Raw genomic sequence first — 22,855 nt, 5'->3', positions numbered from 1 at the left:
AGGCTAAATACAAATAAAAGCTGAACATAAATTTATTTGTACTGTTTTTATTTCTAAAATATTATTTAGTTTTATAGTTTTATATTTCATAGATTTGGCAAATTCATTTTTCAGACGTTTGTAGGTACAGACATCCGTTCTGGCCGTTCTTGGCAGTTTTTCTGAGGCTATTATATAGTTCATATCGATATCGGAATTATATCGTATCGACCGAAATTAAGAATTATATCGTGATATAAATTTTGGCCATATCGTCCAGCCCTACATCAAAGTAGTCCATGTGACATCAGTGGGTTAGTTATAATTTGTTGAAGCATCGAAAATACATTTTGGTCCAAAAATAACAAAAACTACGACTTTATTCAGCATTGTCTTCTCTTCTGGAATCCTTTCCATTGAATTGATTCCATTGAACTGATTCCATTGAATCCTTTCATCTGTTGGCGTTGGTAATGCACTTTTACGTCGCCGTGGTTGTTTTTGGCGACTAGGACATCCGCGACATGCACACTTACGCACCATTTAAAAAAATATAGCAATACCAAAATACAAACAAGGTAGAATAGCTTGAATGTAGCGTGCGTCTCCCTCAGACTGTAAACGAAGCTCGGGCACACCGGATAACACGTCAGCAGCGTCTTACATCAGCAGCGTCAATGCGGAGTTGTGAACCACAATCCGGAGCAGAAGGGGGCGGTAATGCACCAATAAGGTGGATGCCAACCGCCGTAAAACAGGAAAGAAGAAGAAGCGGAGTCGTGAACTCGAATTGACAACAGACCCGGAAGAGAATACAATGCTGAATATTTTTGTTATTTTTGGACCAAAATGTATTTTCAATGCTTCAAAATGTCGCGGATGTCCTAATCGCCAAAAACAACCACGGCGACGTAAAAGTGCATTACCAACGCCGACAGATGAAAGGATTCAATGGAATCAGTTCAATGGAATCAATTCAATGGAAAGGATGCTGAATAAAGTCGTAGTTTTTGTTATTTTTGGACCAAAATGTATTTTTGATGCTTCAAAAACTTCTAACTAACCCACTGATGTCACATTGACTACTTTGATGATGTTTTTATTACCTTTCTGGACATGGACAGTATATGGTACATATATTTTCAATGGAGGGACAGAAAGCTCTCGGACTAAATCTAAAATATCTTAAACTGTGTTCCGAAGATGAACCGAGGTCTTACGGGTTTGAAACGAAATGAGGGTGAGTCATTAATGACATCATTTTCACTTTTGGGTGAACTAACCCTTTAAAAAGCGATTTCTATGCAAATATCTGTTTGTATTGAACTTTGAGTATCGTAACTTTGCAGATGTTTTTTTTAAGCTCAGACAGCAACATTACACACTAACTAAAGTTTTAAAAAAGTGAAATCATAATCAAGGACCCATTTAAAACTGTTTTATGGAGTTTTTGTTTTTTGGGAAAGACCATTTTGTCGACTGAACAATTGGTATTTTGTTAAACAACAGTACAGTCCATTGAATGGCCTGTATTCTATCCATCACAGTCTTGTTTTCATTCCTGTCAAAAATGAAATAAGGCGCTACCCTGACTAAGGGGTATAGGAGTCATAATATGCTCTGAATCCCACTAAGAGTGAATTTTATCTATTAATACCTTTTAATTCAGTTAAATTGTGGTGATTCCATTTTTGGCATAATCTAGAGGTGCGGTTCACATGCTCCTTAAATGCTGCACTGCCGATTGGGAGTTCTGGATGTTCTAATGGATTTTGCTTTGTGCATTACACTCCTGTGTCCATGAGGAAGCGTTTTGTGTGACAGACATCCTGTCCTGTATTATGCAAAACAAGACATGCCAGTAGTTTTGGGAAACCAGTAATGTAAGTCACAAACAATAGGCTGTTTGAACACATTTGGACGCCCGTTTCCTTGAATCCTAGAATACGAACGTTCTCAGTTGCAGGAGCAATGCAGCAGATATTCTAAACTGATGACGTCCATGATCTTGGATCTGCTTTGTATACCAGACCTATTTGTAAACACAAAACCGTTCCAGTAACTGCAACTGCGGGTCAGTTTCGTCCAATATCATCCACAAGCCTGGCGTTCGCTGAGAGGCCCCCTGTGATGTAATAGCTGGAGAATGTGGAGTTTAGCTCTGTTGCTGAGGGAGGTTGGGAACAGGCTGGGTTTCAGTTTTAAACCAGAGAGAGAGTGAATGAGCGAAGAGAGGGCAGGAAATGGAAGGGAAGGGGCGGGTAAGTGGATTTAGGAATGGAGAAAGTGAGGCGAACGGCTGCAGTCCATTTTGTTGTTCAGCTGCACTGAAGCGGTGATTCCCGTAAACGTGTGTGTGTGTGTGTGTGTGTGTGTATAAAGTGCTTGTGTCTATTGTATAACAGCATCTAATTACTGGAGGTGACGTCCTCTGTAGATTCACATGGCAAGTGTAATTAAGCTGTATTATTGAGACTTAAATACAGCTTTTAGTGTTTTAGGTATAAATGAACGAGATGTTACATTTATTCTTGGTATTGAACGCTTGTTGTCACACTTGCAGAATGAGGATTTCGATTCTACTTACAAAATGAAATTGGCATAATGTTTGTGTGCCTAAATAGCTGTAACTTGCAAACATTTTGCAGATCTTCAGTGTCCATGAAAGAGTCCATAGATGCTTTGAGACATCTGATATTCCTTAATCAATTTCAAAGCATCATCAAATCATTTGATTGTTCATGAGCAAGACCATGCATTCATAAGTAATAGATACTTAAAAACAATTATTTAATAAAAAATTAACACTTTACAATAAGTTCCCATTTGTTAGCATTAGTTAATCGATTAGGTAACATGAACTAACAAAAAGCAATATATTTTTCGCAGCATTTGTTCATTGATCCAATGGTCAATTCCCAATGGACAAATTCCAGTTCTGCACTACTTTTTTTTTTTTTCTCTTTCGAGAAGCTGTTTCAATGCCAAATTTAACTAATGTTAAAGGGGTAGTTCACCCAAAAATGAAAATTCTGTCATCATTTACTCACCCTCAAGTTGTTCCAAACCTGTAAAAATGTCTTTGTTCTGCTGAACACAAAGGAAGATATTTTGAAGACAGTTTGTAACCAGGCTGTTTTGGGGCACCATTGACTTCCATAGTAGGAAAATAAATACTATGAAAGTCAATGGTGAAAATGAAAATAATGTCATTTATTACTCACCCTCATGCCGTTCCACACCCATAAGACCTTCGTTAATCTTCGGAACACAAATTAAGATATTTTTGTTGAAATCCGATGGCTCCGTGAGGCCTGCATAGCCAGCAATGACATTTCCTCTCTCAAGATTCATAAAGGTACTAAAACATATTTAAGACTGTTCATGTGAGTACAGTGGCTCAATATTAATATTATAAAGAGACAAAGAATATTTTTTGTGTTCCAAAAAAACAAAATAACAACTTATTTAGTTACGGCCGATTTCAAAACACCGCACCAAAAATATTCTTGTCTCTTTATAATATATTAATATTGAACCATTGAACCATATTAATATTGAACCATTCATTTTAAAAATGTATTAGTAAATGTTGATATTAGCATTAAGATTAATAAATGCTGTAGAAGTATTGTTTGTTGTTAACAGTTCATATTAGTATTAACGAATGACTTTGTGTTACCGGTTATCTCTTAAATATTACTATTTTGTTCGATCATAATTCCAGAGACAGTTAATGCAGGTTGTTTTTGCATTTGGCTCAAGTACATGATTTGTTTTAATGTGTGTTTTGAGAAATTAATTAGCATTTTTCACCTAGATGACCATGAAATCCATGAATCCATTTATTATTCTATTATTCTATCAAAAGAGTAATGTAACTATGGCTATTTTGCAAGTTCTTTACCAACCTACACTTCACCCAAAAGGCCTGTAGGTGGCACAAAGACTTAAATTTAACCAACTATGATAACTTCGTTAGATGGTAAATCAATACAAAACATGGTTTTGGTGAGCGCTTTGTAATATGTATTCACATTAGATTTTAAAGCAACACAATTCGTTTGCAATAAGACAAACCAGATTCAAATTGCCCGGCAAATTCGTAAAGCAAAGAAAAATAATTTCTAGCTAATCAACATTATGAAAACTGGTAAAACCTTTAGGAACTTCAAAAGATAAAACAGCAAAATTCCTAATATTACTTCCAATATTTCCAAATTATGTTCATTTTCATAGAGCGGGCCAATATCGTGAAGATTATTCAAAATCAATCGAGAGAAGCAGATATCGTTAACGTGATAAAATATGATTAATCGTGCAGCGCTAATTTAATTTAATTTGACTTGACATTTGATATTCAACAGTATCCTTGACATTTATTCAACAGTGCTTTTGATCTGCCTGCATTGACACTATTCTTTAAAAGGAAAAATTATATTCCAATTATCAATGTAAAGCTGCTTTGACACAATCTGCATTGTAAAAAGCGCTATATAAATAAGGGTGACTTGACTTGACTTGACTTGACTTGACTTGACTTGACTTGACTTGACTTGACTTGACTTGACTTGACTATTAGGGGGTGTTAAATTGATGCACAATACTTGTTGGCTGTTGGCTCTGAAGACTGCAGAGATGGTGTATTCTAATCTTTCAACTTTTAACTACAATATGTTTTTACTTGCCAGCTTAATTCTCAAAATTGTTGCGACATTTATGTGGTGTGCTATTGCAGAAGTGGCTCTGTGGGTAGTGGCTCAAAACCATAAGGAGGAATGCTGCAGGATTGACTACCAGTTCCAGTTCCTCAGGGCATGACCCTGCCTCTGTACTTCATAGTTGATCTCGGTGCCATGGTCTTAACACTGAATTAAAAGTGAATGTATTTCTTGATTGCTTCACTTAGCATGCAGACATCTATGGGAAGTACTGGAGCTCATAGATGTGTGGTAGTTAAAGGTTGAATTTATCTTGGCATAGTTAAATAACAAGAGTTCAGTACATGGAAATGACATACAGTGAGTCTCAAACACCATTGTTTCCTCCTCCTTATATAAATCTCATTTGTTTAAAAGACCTCCGAAGAACAGGCGAATCTCAACATAACACAGACTGTTCCGTAACAGTCAGGATCATTACTATGTACGCCCCCAATATTTGCATATGCCAGCCCATGATCAAGGTATTACACAAGGGCAGCCAGTATTAACATCTGGATCTGTGCACAGCTGAATCATCAGACTAGGTGAGCAAGCAAGAACAATAGTGAAAAATGGCAGATGGAGCAATAATAACTGACATGATCCATGATATCATAATATTTTTAGTGACATTTGTAAATTGTCTTTCTAAATGTTTTGTTAGCATGTTGCTAATGTACTGTTAAATGTGGTTAAAGTTACCATCATTTCTTACTGTATTCACGGAGACAAGAGCCGTCGCTATTTTCATTTTAAACACTTGCAGTCTGTATAATTCATAAACACAACTTCATTCTTTATAAATCTCTCCAACAGTGTGTAATGTTAGCTTTAGCCATGGAGCACAGCCTCAAACTCATTCAGAACCAAAAATGCTAACTCGCTTCTGGGTTTTGCCTGCAAAAATGCGTCATCCCTGAGGCACTCTATAAATACCTTACTTTCGCGATTAGACATGCTGCATAACGAACACTTTGTAAAGAACAATTTTGGGGGTTTTATTAGCTGTGTGAACTTTGTTTATGCTATTAAAGGCAAGCGCGAGCTCCGTGGGTGGGGAGCATGAGATTTAAAGGGCCTAAATCAGCTCCTATTTAATGATGCCCCAAAATAGGCAGTTAATAAAAAAAAAATCTATGGGGTATTTTGAGCTGAAACTTCACAGACACATTCAGGAGACACCTTAGACTTATATTACATCTTGTAAAAAGACATTCTACAGCACCTTTAATTGTATTGGCTGTTTTGTTTGGAGTTTTGTCACCAACTGCATGAAACCGCGCATTTTGGGTCTAAAAACATTGTTTTATTTTCCAAACATTATCTTCCGTTAGATACAGAATATAATGCTCTAGTCTCAATTTCAATCTTCACTGTAAGTTCACAGCATTTTTTTCCCTTTTATTTTCTACAAACTGCTTTCACTAATGTCATAAAAGCATCCTTCTGCTAATTGGGTGGCTTCTGGTTTAATTTGTGAAATTACTGGATTCAGAATTTTGTGGTAACACTTCAAGAATAAATGCTTTATGCCTTTTCTCTCTCTCTCTCTCTCTCTCTTTTTTTTTTTTTTTTTTTTCCTTTCTCACTTTCAGTTTCCAGAAAAGAGCTCATACATGCTTTGAGACATGTAATATTTCATTATTAATTTCAAATTACCAAAGCATTTCATTGTGCATGCATGCAGCCCTTACGTTTATAAGTAATAGATATTTAATACAATTATCTGGTAACACTTTACAATAAGGTCTCATTAGTTAACATTAGTTACATTAATTCATGCATTAACTGATGTCTAACTAACAATGAGCAATAGGCCTATTTTTTTTACAGCATTTATTAATTTGTTAAAGGGTTAGTTCACCCAAAAATAAAAATTCTGTCATTACTCACCCTCATGTCATTCCACACCCATAAAACATTCATTCATTTTCAGATCACAAATTAAGATATTTTGGATAAAATTTGATGGCTCAGTGAGGCCTGCATTGAAAGCAAATTAATTTACACTTTTAAAAGCCCAGAAAGGTTTTAAAATGCTTAAGTTTTGCCACGGTTACGCCTGTCATTTACACTGCGCTGGCATTTTCGAATCTCAAACACTCTTTTAAAACAAAAAATATAAAGTGTAACCTAGTTCTCTGGTTTGATCTTGAAAAAAACAGACAGTTATTACTGTTTGTTTTTTACTTTGGCTCAATTTTATGATGTTATGATATGATTTGTCTGTTTTGAAAAATAAATTTCCATTCATCATCTCACCTAGATAATCTTGAAATCAATATGAGTGGTAAAAGCAAACAGATGTACATTATTTTCTGATATGTCTAATGATTTGTTATTGTCTGTGGTTACCAGAGAAATGATAATGTTAAAATTTTTAAATTAAAAAACATAAAATGTAGAACATATGTAAATATGTTCTACATTTTATGTTTTTTAATTTAAAAATTTTAACATTATCATTTCTCTGGTAACCACAGACAATAACTATTATGATGTTCCTAAGTTACTGGTAGTTAAGTTGTGCTTTTAGTAATATAACTACAGATAGTTCTTCTGCTTATTAGGTAATTATACTAATTTCCTTACGTTGTTTGAGGGTAAGAGTTTCCTGTTGCTGCGACTATTAAATACGTCACTCAGGTCTGGTGTAAAGGCTTATCTCTCTCTGGCTGTTTGCTTTAGCAGGTTGACTCACTCATTCAGAGGCATGTATCTTTAGCTGTAGTAAATTGAGATCTTCTGTGCCATCATTGCAAATAGCACCTCTTCATTACTGTTCAAATTACGTTAATAATTACTATAATGGCTGTTTGTCCACTTGAGCTTGAGTTCAGTAAATGATGTCTGTTTGTGCATGTTGAATTTCCTGTGATGAGAATTGTAGGTCTACGTTTCTTTTTTTCTTTTTTGCATAGCTGTTGTACTTGATTCATGGACTGCCAACTTTAAAATCATTATATTATATGCACGATTAATCAGATTTTAATTGTGACAACCATTTCTGCTTCACTCGATTTATTCAAGAATAATTGTCGGTGATGTTTTGCTAAAAATTAATTTCTAAAATATATATAATTAGACTATCGATTGTAATTGCTGAATAAATGCACTTACGCAAACTTTGTGTTACAATACAAAGTCTTTTATGTTGTTTTAATATAAAAACATTAACATGAATTAAACTATTGTAAGAAATATTAGGATTTTCACAGTTTTTGCCTTTTTGAGAAGCTTCTTAAGGTTTTAATATTATAAAAAGTGTATTAAAGGTGCAGTAAGTGATTTCTGAGAAATGGGGACCTGCCAATCTGATACTCCGTATTGGTATCGGCTCTGTGTGTATTCTGTGTTATTGTTAAGCCCCATAAGAGGCAAAAAATATTAGATAGCACCATGACGTTTTCATGCACTATATTCCAAGTGTTCTGAAGCCATTCCATAGTTTATTGTGAGGCACAGATGAATATTTAAGTGGTTAAATTCAAGTTGCGGCTGTCAGTCATTCTCCATTAGTATTCAAAGTGCGTGTCGTGTTCATTACAAACAGTCAACACGATGAAACTCTCTTCAAGATGATTCAGTGTTCTTATTATTATACCTGATCTGTAGATAAAGTCATTTAATGCGAAACCATAGACCTTTATCTTGCTGGAGTTTATTGCTGTTTCTGAATCATTACTTTGTACATGGTGTCTGTTAGATAACACTGGAGTAGAGAGCACTATGAATTGTTCTTCACTCGCGCAGTAACTGAAATTTATAACTGTTAATAGAAAAGGCTCACTAAACTCTTGCATAGATCTAATACACTGTGCATATCTCTTCCCTTTGTTCTTTGAACTTTTCAATGCAAAGCGCTGTACGCTGTGACTCCATGTTTCTTCAAGCGCATCATTCTGCGCATGGGATGCGCATAAACGCTTTGTGCTGCTCTGTATTGGAGCCTTTCATGTTATATATATATTTTTTTTTTTTTCAGGCCTTTTTTTTAGGTCTTCTCGTTTAGTTCTCTCCGGTGCTGGAAAGCTTTTCTAATATTAATGTGGGTCCTAAAGCTCTTGCCTTATCATAACCCTTCTTTTTCCAGTGATATTCCTCTGACTTTTTTCACATTTGTAATGTCTCTCAGCCATCTCTCTTTCTACAGTCTTTTTTCAGATCACCCTCTTGCTCACTCTCTCTTTGATTATTCTCTCTCACCTTGTTGTTTTATTTGGTGCAACAGATGCAAATATTTATCTGAAGACTGGACAAAGCAAAGCCCAGTGTAGAGCTTACACCCAACTTTTTTACGTCCAGCTAGTGCAGCCGCCCCCATATCCTCAACTTGTGCCATAAAATTCATTTAGACTATTGTTTGCCAATTGGTAGGGTGAGCATTGAGTAATATCGGACAGAAAAAGCACACTTGACACATGAACAACTGATTTCAAGTAAAAAAAAGAACAAGGTGTTGTGTTTGTTTTTTGTTTTTATGTTGTTGTTTTTTTGCATTGTGGGAAATATTAAAGCCTAGCCTGATTTGCATCAGGTTTAGATAGTCATATGGAGTGCAACAGTGCCAGTCCCTTTTTTCAGCTGTGCTAGTTCCGGAATTTTTTTTTTTTTTTTTTTTAATTTTTTTTTTGCCATAGGGATTTAAAAATAGTCTTCATTAAAGAGTTATTGATTTTAAGCAAAAAAAAGTTTTTTTTTTTTTAAATCAGACAAAGGTACAAAACTATGTACTTAATGGTTTTAGTGAGGGAAAGAACTACAATCCCATGAAGCATTGCCATAATCAAATTAAAAAATGGAGAAATATAAAACTACTCATTTACAAAGGTTGATTATATGTATAAAAACAGTAAGCTATTTTTTAGTTTATTGCAAAATATGCATATCTATACAAACATTTCAGTATTTTGAGAGTGTAAGGAGATCGACTCGATTACGTCATTTGCAGTGCTTCATGGGAGTGGGTGGAGCTATTTTGGACCATGTTGCTTTTTCGACTCTGATTGGTGTAATATCCTGTACAGCATTGTGGGTAATGTAGTTTTTCCACCCGGAATTCCACCGGTAAACACGATTTTAAAAATAAACTGAAATAATTCAGGCTGACGGCTTCAGCAGAAGCAAATCCCTTGGATTAACAGCCTTGTAGCTCACAGTAGGTTTGTCTTAAAAGGTTTATAAGTTATTGTTTAAAATCAATTTCCTTATGGAGAAAATTGAGTTTTTACTTCCGGAACCCAACTGTTGCACTCTGTTGTATGCGCAGTGAGAGATGTTGTCACATAATTACACTTTCTTTTATGCACCCTTGTGTGCACACAAATGTACATACAAATATATTAGTTAATCCATGTACAAGCTCTCACTTGCCTGCGTTTACACACACACACACTGATTGAGTGCAGGCTGTGTGGCTACTGCCTGGGCCGTGCCTCCATGCCAAACTCTGCCACAGTGCCAGTCTCCATGGCAACCCTTCTGCCAAGGACGTCAATCTGCCGTCACACGAACCAGCCTGACTGGGAGGAGTGTCAGAAGGAGCAGGCAACCAAGGGAGTGAATGAAAGCTGAGGAAAGGGAGAGTGTTTTTATTTGCATTTTTGCAGACTTTGACAAGGCATGTCAAGAACATGACCATATAAGGGTGGAAAATAACTGCAATTCAAGATGGTTAATTTGTTATTAGTGATGTTTGCTAAATTTCTAAGGCAGTCTTCACTATTGGTACAACCATTCATAACATTCTAGTGATGATTTATTAACATTTAATTTAAAACCATAAAGGAATAGTTAACCCAAAAATGAAAATGATCCCATGATTTACTCACCCTCAAGCCATCCTAGGTGTATCTTCTTTCAGACGAACACAATCAGAAATATATTTAAAAATATCCTGGCTCTTCCAAGCTTTATAATGGTAGTTAATGGGGCATTGTATTTTGAAGCACAAAAAAATGCATCCATCATAAAAATAATCCATACGGCTCCGGGGAGGTTAATATAGGCCTTTGAAGTTCAGTGATGGGTTTTGTAAGAAAAATATCCATATTTAAAACTTTATGAACTAAAATATCTAGCTTCCAGCAGACGACCATACGCATACTCCGAGAGTCGCCTTGCACCACAAGAGTAACCCCTGACGTGATGTATGATGTACATCAAAGTAGCGTAAGCCTCTTGTGGTTCAAACAAACTTTCAAACTTCTCTTATATCGAAATCCTCTGACATTTCTCTTTAAAAATTCTCCTTTTAGACTTCTAATTTGTGACGATGTTTTGTTTTGCTTATTCATCTGTGCTTCCGTGTTTGTCATTGCATCATGTGTTGGGTTTAGGGGTTACTCTTAGAGGGAACGTCTGCCGGAAGCTAGATTAGTTTTAAATATGGATATTTTTCTTACAAAACCCATCGCTTCACTTCAGAAGGCCTTTATTAACCCCCTGTAACTTGACTAGCACAAACCTTAGTAATTCATAGGGGTGTGACGAGATCTCGTGGCACGAGACTAATATGTGACGAGATTTCTCGAGGCAAAAAGTAGTCTTGTGATGTTGTTGCCATGACAGAGTGTTAGGATGATTGGGAAAGAATATGCCACCACTACGTTTACATTACGCCTCCACTGTCCTTTTGCTTTGTATTTAAATAAAAAACATTTAATTCAGTTGGATAACGGTTGCCGCCGCTCCGTATGTACAGAGTTAGGTGCGATCGCTAAAAGTGAAAGTAATTCAAACGCGGCTCCCTGATGAATGCAAATATCTCTCAATATGAAAGCTATTTTAGGCTGGGCAGTGTAGTTGTAACCATCTCTTAGCTCTGTATCAAAGAAAAAATTGGTCTTATTTGCACTTTGAATATTGAGAGAGTGTGATTATAGTTGCACTTATGGTAAAGTGTTACCATAAAAACAAATGACAGTTTCTCTTAATCTTATTAAGCACAAACAATAAGGTTTCATTTGTTAACATTAGTTAATGCACTGTGAACTATCATGAACTAACAATGAATGACTATTTTTATTAACTAACATAAACAAAGATTAATAAATACTGTAGCACATATATTGCTCATTGTTAGTTGATGTTGGTTAAAACATAAATGTTAATAAATGAGACCTTATTGTAAAGTGTTAACATTTTTAATTATACTGTTTTCATTTCTATGATCAGTTTGTGGAAAGGAGTTCAGTTAGGAGGTCAAAGTTGTAGAAGCTCATAAATCATGTACAGTAAGGTCTGAAGAGACTGAAATCATACAGAAGAGGTCAGTCAGTTGAGTTAGTGGCAAAACCTTTTACAGTACTTGAGTATTGTTGTCTTTTTACTGCATATGATAATTCATACTAAGAAAGTAGAACTGAAATGACATTCATTATGAGATTAGTTAAAACATTTCAAATACACCTGCAGAATATTTTTTCTAATCATGTATTTCGCCATTGAGGATTTCTTAAAAATAGTGTGTAAAAATCTTGTCTCGTCTTGTCTCGTGAGATACCTGTCTCGTCACACCCCTAGTAATTCACCTTGCATGATTCATTTAAATACTCTCATCTTATAAATTTTGTGTCTGAAAGTGTAGTATGCATATGCAATAAGGTCAATCACAAAAATAATGCCTTTTTTGTGCTATTTTTTTTTCTTTAGTACTGTAAATCATGACAGTAGTTTTTTACGCCAAAAGAGGGTTTGCACTGGCGCAAGCTGTTAGTAAATCTGGCCCCAAGTGTTCTGTCAGGCACTTCATACTTTTTTATATCATGTGATCATTTTATGGATGTAATTGATTTATTTTGTTTACATTTTATTAATTAAAAAGCGCATAAACATACTTTTAACTTTAACTTTAAAATTTAAATAGCCCGTTAAACATGAACATATTATGCAATCGTTTAAGACAGTTCTCCTTATATAAACTTTTTGGCATAAAATGTTCTTTGAAATTGAGTCAAGAACCTTAGAGTTCTATTTAGAACACCATTGAACCTGTAGCACCATGGTAATGACTTCTGCCCTGGCAAACTCCCCTCACATTTCCTCCTTCAAATGTAAAAACTAGTTTGGTGAAGTAAGGTCTGTTTGATCTGCTTGTTCAGTCTCCAAAGTATGGTGAAACCGTTCAACCTAGTTAATGTCTTTAAGATTTTCTGGTTTATAGAATTTGAAAAGCTTCTTATTGGCACCGCTGTGAATGTGCAGGCGTTCTGGGTTAGGAACAGAAAAGAAAGGATTATCCAGCCTTGTGGTGTCCCGGCCCCATTTTGATGAGCCTTAGAAGTGCCTTCACCCTCAGAAGGTGCATTGAAATAGAAGCATCTCTGTTTCCTTTAAGCATTTGGAGAAGCCTGTTAAAAAGGATCTTATGAATGCACAAATAGGCATGTAAAACACGTATATAATGCCATATTGCATAACATACCTAAATGGGTGCATCTTATGAAACTGCGAACCTGTCTGGGTTATATTTCACCCCAAAATAAAATGAAAGTAATTTTTTATTTTTAATGACAGTTAAATACATACACTCTCAGTTCTCATTAATGTAATGCAAATTATCTCATTCTCATTACTGTAAGAAATTTAATTTAGCAAGTATTTATGCACTGTAATAGGTACGGAAGAGGATTCGGGCTAAGCAATAATAAAAAAATAAAACCATCTCGAGATTATAGTTGTTAAATTTCGAGAAAAAAGTCGAAATAAAATGTTGAGAATAAAGTCATTAAATTACGAGAAAAAAGTTAAATTACGAGAACAAATTCGTTAAATTATTAGAAAAATGTTGTTAAATTTCGAGAAAAAAGTCTAGATAAAATGTTGAATAAACTCATTAAATTATGAGAATAAACTCATTAAATAACGAGAAAAAAGTTGTTAAATTATGAGAACAAATTCGTAATTTAACGAATTTGTTCTCATAATTTAACAACTTTTTTCTCATAATTTAATGACTTTATTCTCAACATTTTATCTCGTTTTTTTTTTTTTTTTTTCAATTTAACAAGTTTTTTGCTTTAATTTAATGAAATATGGATAAAAAAACTGTTATGGTAATTACAATTTGGGGCAAAAATGTGCTTAATTATTAATGTTGTTTTTATGATTATTATTATTGTTATTAATTTATCCATTTTATGAAATAAATCGCATTCCTCTCATTACCGTAATGCAACTTATCTCATTCTCATTATTCTAATGTGGAAAAAAAAACCCACATTAGCTGTTTCCATCGGCCTGTTTTTATGTGCATTTTTAAAGTATCGCATCAGAAACAAGTGTTGGAAAAGCCAAATATCGAAAAATAACATCCCTTCGAAAAAAGTTTTGACTTGTACGAAAAAGAGTTAATGTTAATAATGAGAGATTGAAACACAGAATAAATAGATTAAATTCTGACAGAGCGAACATTAAACCTGCTTGACTAATTGGCTGTTTCCGCTGATGGTGTTTTATTTACTGTTTGTTACTAGGTTACCAATACCACTGTCATCGAACAACTTGATAGAAAAGTAGCTAATTGTTTTTTTTTGTTTGTATTTTTTCCTAACTTTGAAAAGATTTGCTTCACGTTTGATATGATTTAAAAAAAAAAAAAAAAAAAAAAGAAAAAGCTTTTTGGACCCATTATGTTAATTTGAATTTGGGGCAAAGAAATGTGCTTGCTTAATTATAATGAAGTCACGATGCAAGTAATTTTAATAGTCTAATAATTAAAAAAATATATTAAATTTATTATTGTTAGGATTTTTTTTTTTTTACCTGAAATGAGCTTTACCCAAAATCAGTGTTCATAAGTTAAAAGTTATTCTAAAGCCTTTTTGAGTGGCGTTGCTTTACTTTCTCACTTTTGTTGACACCACACACCTAGGGTTTACACACATGTAACACTAAAATAGGGAGTTTTTGTTGTGTTTTACATCTGTGCTGATTTTCAATCTTCAAGATGTTCTCCTGCAGCAGTCATTCCCCTCAACAGTTTCCATGCAGACCCAGCTTTATTTATAGACATCTTTATTATTTGGTGGCATGACAGTATGCCATTGGAGCGTCTTTTTCCCCCTCCTTTTTCGCACCAAGGGTATCTGGCATTGTCAGAGCATTGTGTAAATTCACTACGAATGTTCAGCCTGTCTCCGCCCCCCTCCTTCACATTACCATGGCAACAGCCTGTTGCATAACTCCTAACCACAAAGTCTCGCCTGTCCGTCTCCGTGGAAACCATGCCTCTCTCCTTTTCTCTTTTTCTCTGCTGTCTTGCTATGTCTCTCCATCTCTGCTTCTCTCTCTCTTTCATGGTCTTTCTTAACCTCTGCGTAATTTCTTCACTTTCTGCCCTTTAGAGAGTGGTGTGTACAGTGCCAGCCTGATGCTTGATCCGTGAGCTTTACACTTTTCAAGATTGAAATCTGCATCAACAGCAACAACAAAAAACCTCCAGACATGACACATTGAGCCATGGTGTGAAAAATGCAAGTTCAAATACAGCCGTTCCGTCATAAATTGTGACCTGCTTGACCATGTTTCTGCTGTGCAAGATAAAACGGTGCAGATGTTGCATTATCTGTGCACCTGACACAGATTTAGCATTAACAATGTGTCAGCAGTGCTTAGGGGAACCATTTGAATCAGGTCATGGTTATGATAAAGATGAGATTGCATCTTTAAGTTCTTTGCATTCATGAAGCCCATGTGTGAAGAAGAGTGACACACACAAAGCCATAGGAACTGTTTTGAGTTTAGCTGAAGGTTAGAGGTGATTGATTGGAAACTATTTATTTATTAACTTTAAATTACTTTAATAATGGTTTCTTTTATAAGGAAGACTCATTCAAAATGTCTTGATTCTAAATCATTTTTAAAAAAATAACTAAAATATGAAAATCCATCATTAAATTTATTATTACGCCTTTTGAAAACTTATTTTAGTTAGTTGTTTAACTCAAAGCCTCGTATACACCGGGACGAATATCACGTGTGCTTATCGCCAGCGTTTTTCGAGATGTTTTTCATGTTCATACCCAAACGATTTTCACTGGAGCTGCGCCGAGTGAACGTGCAAATTCACTCCATGACAGTATATGGCTCTTGTGCTGAACGGTAGTGCAAATAAACATATTTATGATATAAAATTAAACAAGATAAAAGTACAGATGGCATATATGGCATATACATGACATGAGAAGATGGTAGTCAGAAATTGTAATGCAAATAAACATATTTATGAAATGAATATTCTCAACTATTTTTCTTGAATGTAAAAGAAAAGAAAAAAACAATAAAAATACAGAAATAAAATGGCATATAATACACATCTAGTATTGGTGTGGCCAAGAACTGGCAGAGCACCCATAGGGGTGTTCCTCGTCTACTTACTACTTCTTCATTGTCTTTTTATCAATGTGTGCGTGGCTAGACCGTTTTATGCTTGAATGCCACCAAGTCGTGTTTTACAGTAACTTCAGCAGCTCCAGGCACGTGAACAAATATGGCAATCTCATTGGTCGGCCAGTTTTTAACGCGGCACATCAAATAAAAAAAATGAACCCGATGCGTTTTTTAAAAAAATGAGGCTTTTACGCCTGCCGTTTTTCGCGTCTGTGTGCACACTCGCATTGGCGCCCTTTGTTTAGTCATGAGGCGTTAAACGGCGGTGATGATGTCCCGGTGTGTACAGGCCTTAAAGGTCACATTACACTAAAAAATAATGTGTTGGCTCGACAAAAAAAAAAATCAACGCAACAGTTTGCATCAATTTTTTGAGTTATGATGACTTTGAGTGAATTTGTTCAAGCTACATTGAGTTAGAGGAACTTAATCATTTATAGCATAAACACAAATTAAGTTGAGTAGCCCTGGAATGAATTAATCTTACCTAGTTCAGCTCAAATCAACAGCTATCATAGCACATGCTAACCTGACTTATTTAACATATATATTAAATGAACAAGTAAGCTATTACTTGTCACTGGCATTAGCGCAGTCAGTCAATGTGTTTACCTTCATATATCTACTCTTCAGCACAATGGGAAGAACTTCAACATTACAGAAACTCTTTTAAATGTCAAACATAACGGCATTAAACACAAACGGGTCTTTCCCTTCACTAAAAACAAAAAAAAAAAATGAACACTTAATTTCAACATTTATTATTCTTATCCAGTCCTGTGCAAAGCATGCTGGGAACTAGAAATCCACTGCCTAATTTCCGAAGTTATCAAGACAATTTCATTACGTTACTACAACTTAAAGCGTTAATTTGCTTTTTTTTTTTTTAAATTAAGTGGTAACAAATTTACAAATGGTATTAAGTTAATGTAATGATCAACATTATTTTGTCTAGTTATTTTGACATAAAGTTTGCAACTTAAAAGTTTTAATTAAAACAATAAATTTGAATTTTTAACTTTCAACCATACATTTATTTCAATTGTGGTAACAGGTCCCCTGAGTGTTTTTAAACTTTTTTTTTTTTTTTTTTGTGTGACTCAAATGCTTAAAATATATATATATATTTTTTTTTTTTTTTTCTCCCCAACTTCTTCAAAACTTAAAACATTAATATCCAACATTAAAAGTATTATAATTCCTTTTGAAAACTTTATTTTGATAAAGTTTTTCTTTTGTATGAAGGTCACATTATGGTTTTGCAACTTCTCAAATGCTTAAAATATTAAAATTAAAAATTATAAATCTAAAAGTCTGTATCTGAATGTTTGGTTGATTTATCTATTAATTAATTTTTATTTATTTATTTTAACTGTTGTCAGTTTTATTTTTTATATGAAGGTCATAACTGTGGAAGCTTTTTTTAAACCATGCTTTTGTTTTTGCTACTTCTGAAATGTTTAAAATATGAATCATCAGAAAAATATTTATACTTTTTTATTTGTTTATTTTTTTTTTATAAATCTATGATAAATCGAAACAAAGAGTGAAATGTGAAATAATAATGTCATTTTTAATACAGGGTGTTTCAAAAATATGGACCCAATTTCAAACAAATATGTTTCAAAATGGCCACATTACAATTGCACAGAAAATTACAAATTAACCTGCAGGTTCGACTTTTCCTAAATAATACACTGCCTCAGCGTTGGATAGGCCGTACGGGACCCCAAGACTTGGCACTACACTCCTGGCCCCCAAGATTCCAAGACATTACAACCTGCAACTTTTTCTTGTGAGGATACATCAAAGACCATGTTTTTGTGCCACCATTAGCAACTAACCTAGATGACCTTAAAAACAGAATCACGGCAGCGGTGACTTCAGTGGAAACTCTGAGAAGCATTTGGGACAAATTCAAATATCGTATAGAGCATTTATCAAATGGTTATTAAAACTTGATGACTCTCTAAAGCATTTGTAATTTTTTGAGCAATTGTAACATGATGCCATTTTGAAATATATTTGTTTGAAATCTTTTTGAAACACCCTGTATGTATTGCGTGAAAAATTATTTATACTGATGTTTTCATGCGTTTGCTTTTGATCATTCTTTCAGTCCTTCAAGCATCATTTCCACCACAACCCTTTGTCTACATTTACATTTTGTGTAACTGTTATAAAGCAACGTTTCTAAAAATCCGCAGAAGCAAAAGTGCCTAAAATTGAAAAGTCCATCTGCGTTCACATTGTATTTTCCACTGTATTTTCCACTGCCAGTTGACACTTTGTGTCACTTGGCAAAAATGTCATATTTTTTGTTCAGTTTTCTTTTATTCTTTGATTAATGAACTGTTATGTTTTGTAACTAAAGCCTGGTTCACACTTAACGATTTTGGCCACGATTTGGCCAGCTGAGAAAAATTGAGAATCCTAAAAGATTCCTCTGGTCTTACGCCAAAATCGGAAGTCTTTGATCACTAGATTGACATGTTCTTCAACAGCCGATTGATTTATTGTTGCGATCAAATTTTACCTCTGACAAAATTCTGGCAGTGTCACAAGTTTTGACGCACAGTCCTGCGGTGTGACTTCTCCTAAGACAACCGCCAAATCAAAAACCAGTAGGAGCGCAGAACCTGATGAGACAATAAGCGAGACTGCTACGAACCACCACTTGCTTCACACACATAGTCTTCATTTTTTTTTTCTATTTTTCATTTCAAGACAAGCCATGATCAAAATTAAGTCGCTGAATGTGTCACGGATTGATGTAAAACTCTGGACGAGTCTTCTTGCATGCATCCGTTTTTAACGCATCTTGACTGCCATAGAATCTGACATTAATGACAACTGAGATCCTACAGTGTGACGTGGCTTACAGCGGGGATCATGTTCGTACAGTCTGACAAGCAACAGTCGCAAAGGACTGTTATAAATTGTACAGTGTGCACCCGGCTTAAGAAAACAGATGCTTGATCTGATGATGTCTCCTCTTTTGCTTCTTTTCAGCTCAGCGTATGATCGTGATAATAAAGTGCGTGTGGCGATAAAGAAGATCAGTCCGTTTGAGCACCAGACGTACTGTCAGCGCACACTCCGTGAGATTAAAATCCTGCTCCGCTTCAAGCACGAGAACATCATCGGCATCAATGACATCATCCGCACACCCACCATCGACCAGATGAAAGACGTGTATCCTTTTTTTTAGACTGGAAATAAACAAAGTTCTAGGATTTTATTATTCTGTCCTATTTCTAGGTAAATAATCATACAAGTAAATTAGTGACAATGATCATGTGACTCCTTTGGTACGACAGTCAGCTGCTCTTCCATTGAAGCTCAAGATGCTTTTTTTAATGCTGGACAACATATTCATCAGGTTTTATGTTTATCAGTTCAAGTGTTGCCATCATTAAAGCAAAAAGAGAGATTAAGATGTATTTAAATTCAAACTCATTCAATTTTTCAGTTTAGCTTTTTAAATATACGTGTTCAGGCTGAAAATATGGCCTCTGGCACAAACTACGATTTTTTTCCAACTGTGTAGGCGGAGACAATGCAAAAATCTCTAGTAAAGAGTTAATTTTAGGACCGAAATCAATAGTCTGTAGGCGTGTGGATAGTGAGAGTAGTTTTGCATGATCTAATCGCTGTGTTGTTGTAGTGTGATTAGCATCATGCCAGAGCTGCTGCTGTTGAAGGGAGAAGAAACACAAGATTTTAAAGACCACAATTTTCTTTCTTGTGCTTATGTATTTCCTGCTGAAATTAATACAGAACATATCAAAAGACTTGTGCTTTTTGTTGTTGAGGTTGTTGTTGTTTTAAATATCCAGAAGCTTTTAGCTTGTCACAGCCTGAAATAAACAAAGATTTACTACTTACCCTTGTTGGCAGGCATGGGAATTGTGAGCTGTTTAAAGGATTGCTTCATTTCCGAATTTAAATTTCCTGATAATTTACTCACCCCCATGGCTTGCTTTCTACAGATGAAAAGAAATTTTCATCCTCAAAGATTTTTGAGGAAAACATTATAGGATTTTTCTCCATGTAGTGGACTTTACTGGATTACAACGGGTTGAAGGTCCAAATTGCAGTTTCAGTGCAGCTTCAAAGGGTTCTACATGATACCAGATGAGAAATAAGGCTCTTATCTAGCGAAACGATCAGTCATTTTCTTAAAAAAAAAAAAAAAAAAGTATATACTTTTTAACCACAAATGCTCATCTTGCAATACTCTGCGATGTGTCATGCAAAACGTAATCATATTAGAAAGGTCACATGTGACGTAGGCAGAAGTACCGATCCAGTGTCTTACAAAGCGGACGTGCAAAGACTAAGTCACACAGTCTTTACAAAATTTTTTTTTAAAATTTTAAAACGATTTTGAAGATGGAGGAGAAAATGACATGGAGTTTTTCGCTGTACCGCGGTACTTCCGCCTATGTCGCGCATTGATCTTTCCAACATGATAGGCCTTTTATTCATAGGCCTAAGTTGAAAAATCTGAACTTTGCGTTAACCAATCAGGAGCTTGCTCTAGTAGTGACGTGATTACGAGCAGAGGCAGAAATCCGAAACAACAATGGAGGACAAAATCATCGTCGCTGTACGATACATCTTCATACTTTTATATAAAAAGGATCTTGCTTGGAAGAAAGTGAGTGAGGAGGTTGGACAATTTGGTAAGTTGTAAAAAAACGGTCTTTACTCAATTTGAGTTATATATATACATATTGAGACTACAAGCTAGCTAAAGCCGGCAAATTGAGCCTATTCGCTATATTTTACAACTACTTTCCCACTGACGTGTTGTTTATTCAGAGGAAGTGTGCAGAAAGAAGTGGAAGAGTCTGGGATACAGATTTAAAGGAGAGGGAGAGCCCCTCTCATGACGCAAATTTTATTGTCTGTTGTGAAGTGGGTAAACTCAAAATGTTCAAGCATCCAACTACATGCGAATTGCGCAATTTATTTTTCTGGTGCGAACACCCCATTATTCCTCAGCTGGAATCGTGTAGAGCTCTTTGAAGCGGCACTGAAACTGCAATTTGGACCTTCAACCCGTTGTACCCCATTGAAGTCCACTAAAAGGAGAAAAATCCTGGAATGTTTTCCTCAAAAACCTTAATTTCTTTTCGACTGAAGAAAGAAAGACATGAACATGGATGACATGGGGATGAGTAAATTATCAGGAAATTTTAATTCTGAAGTGAACTAATCCTTTTACTAGTTCTAATTCTGTTCCAGTTCTGTAGTGATTCTATTTACATTTTTGTACTTTTGAGGAATAAATCATATAAAAATGTCAATTTTTAAGATTAATTGGCATATACACTACCATTCAAAAGTTTGGGATCAGTCTCTTATGCTCACCAAGGCTGCATTTATTTATTTATTTATTTATTTATTTATTTATTTATTTATTTATTTATTTATTATAGTAAAATAATGTTACAATTTTAAAGTTTTTTTCATATTTTAACGTAATTTAAAATAATATATTTTCCAAATATTAATATACAATAGATTAAAATATAATTACAATTTATAACATAATTTAAAATCTTTCACAAATATTAATATACAAATTTTAAAATAATTTATTCCTGTGATCAAAGCTGGATTTTCAGCATCATTACTCCAGTCTTGTGTCACATGATCCTTCAGAAATCATTCTAATATGCTGATTTGCTGCTCAAGAAACATTTATTATTATCAATGTTGAAAACAGTTGTGCTGCTTAACATTTTTGTGAAGACATGTTTTTATTTTTTTTTTGATTCTGTGATGAACAAAATAACAATTTTTATTTGAAATAGTAATCTTTTGTAACCTTATAAATGTCTTTAATGTCATTTTTCATCAATTGAATGCATCCTTGCTCAAATCTATTAATTTGTTTAAAAAAATTACTGACCCCAAAAATTTGAAACGTAGCGTAGATACCTGAAAGCTGAATAATACCCCAAAAACTCTTTTGAATAACATTTAAATCATGGATTATGTTAAAATCTGATTTAATGTACAAAAAGGGTTCAGAAGATTTTCACATTAAATGACACATTGTGCATGAACTTAAAGCTTTTTATCAGTTCTTATATGCAACATTTTCTGAACCCCAAGCTTTATGTTTGACCTTGACATTAACAAACCATAGCTACATTGTACAGGATCTGATGGAGACAGACTTATACAAGCTGTTGAAGACGCAGCACTTGAGCAATGACCACATCTGTTACTTCCTGTACCAGATCTTGCGCGGTCTAAAGTACATCCACTCGGCAAACGTTCTCCACCGAGACCTGAAGCCATCTAACCTGTTGCTCAACACTACTTGCGACCTCAAGGTGAAGCACACTGCGGTTCTATGCCATCATGCCATTTCAAACACATTTAAAGGTGAAGCGTGTCATTTCTGCGTCACCAAATAGAATTGAAAAGATGTTTTCAGAATGCTGCACCTGTTGGTTGTACAAAAAAGCACATAACTTCCATTTTGCTAATATTGTTTTCTATAAATGTTATAAATATGAAATTATTCCATTTCACAAAACAGCCTGTACAGATAGCAAGTTGCACAGAAAACGACAGACAAGAGTGAGATCATATAAATAAAATTAAAAAATGTAAGTGAAATTAATAAAATGATCAAATATTTGTATAATAAATGTAAATGAAATTACATACAATTTGGATCATATATTTGTGTAAGAAATTTATGTTTAACATTTAACATTGGTGGTATGTTTTGTCATTTTACACTGTTCTGTGGTTTC

At 34.6% G+C, this 22,855-nt stretch overlaps 1 protein-coding gene across 3 annotated transcripts in view; it reads left to right on the top strand.

Annotated features, from left to right (window-relative positions):
* Positions 1 to 22,855, top strand: part of mapk1 (mitogen-activated protein kinase 1) — a 39,210-nt gene that overhangs the window by 4,149 nt on the left and 12,206 nt on the right. For 2 of the 3 annotated variants that reach the window (XM_067405581.1, XM_067405580.1), the window contains exons 2-3: positions 19,086 to 19,268; positions 22,237 to 22,426. In XM_067405581.1, coding sequence (XP_067261682.1) covers positions 19,086 to 19,268; positions 22,237 to 22,426 — 373 coding nt within the window. Of the gene's footprint in view, positions 1 to 17,591; positions 17,869 to 19,085; positions 19,269 to 22,236; positions 22,427 to 22,855 lie in introns of those variants that run through there. The other variant, XM_067405579.1, reaches the window with a different exon arrangement.

Source organism: Chanodichthys erythropterus, chromosome 13 (assembly GCF_024489055.1).
Source record: "Chanodichthys erythropterus isolate Z2021 chromosome 13, ASM2448905v1, whole genome shotgun sequence".
In the NCBI taxonomy this organism is placed as follows: Eukaryota; Metazoa; Chordata; class Actinopteri; order Cypriniformes; family Xenocyprididae; genus Chanodichthys; species Chanodichthys erythropterus.
The sequence above is the reverse complement of the archived record's forward strand: the minus strand, read 5'-3'. Positions and strand labels throughout refer to the sequence as shown.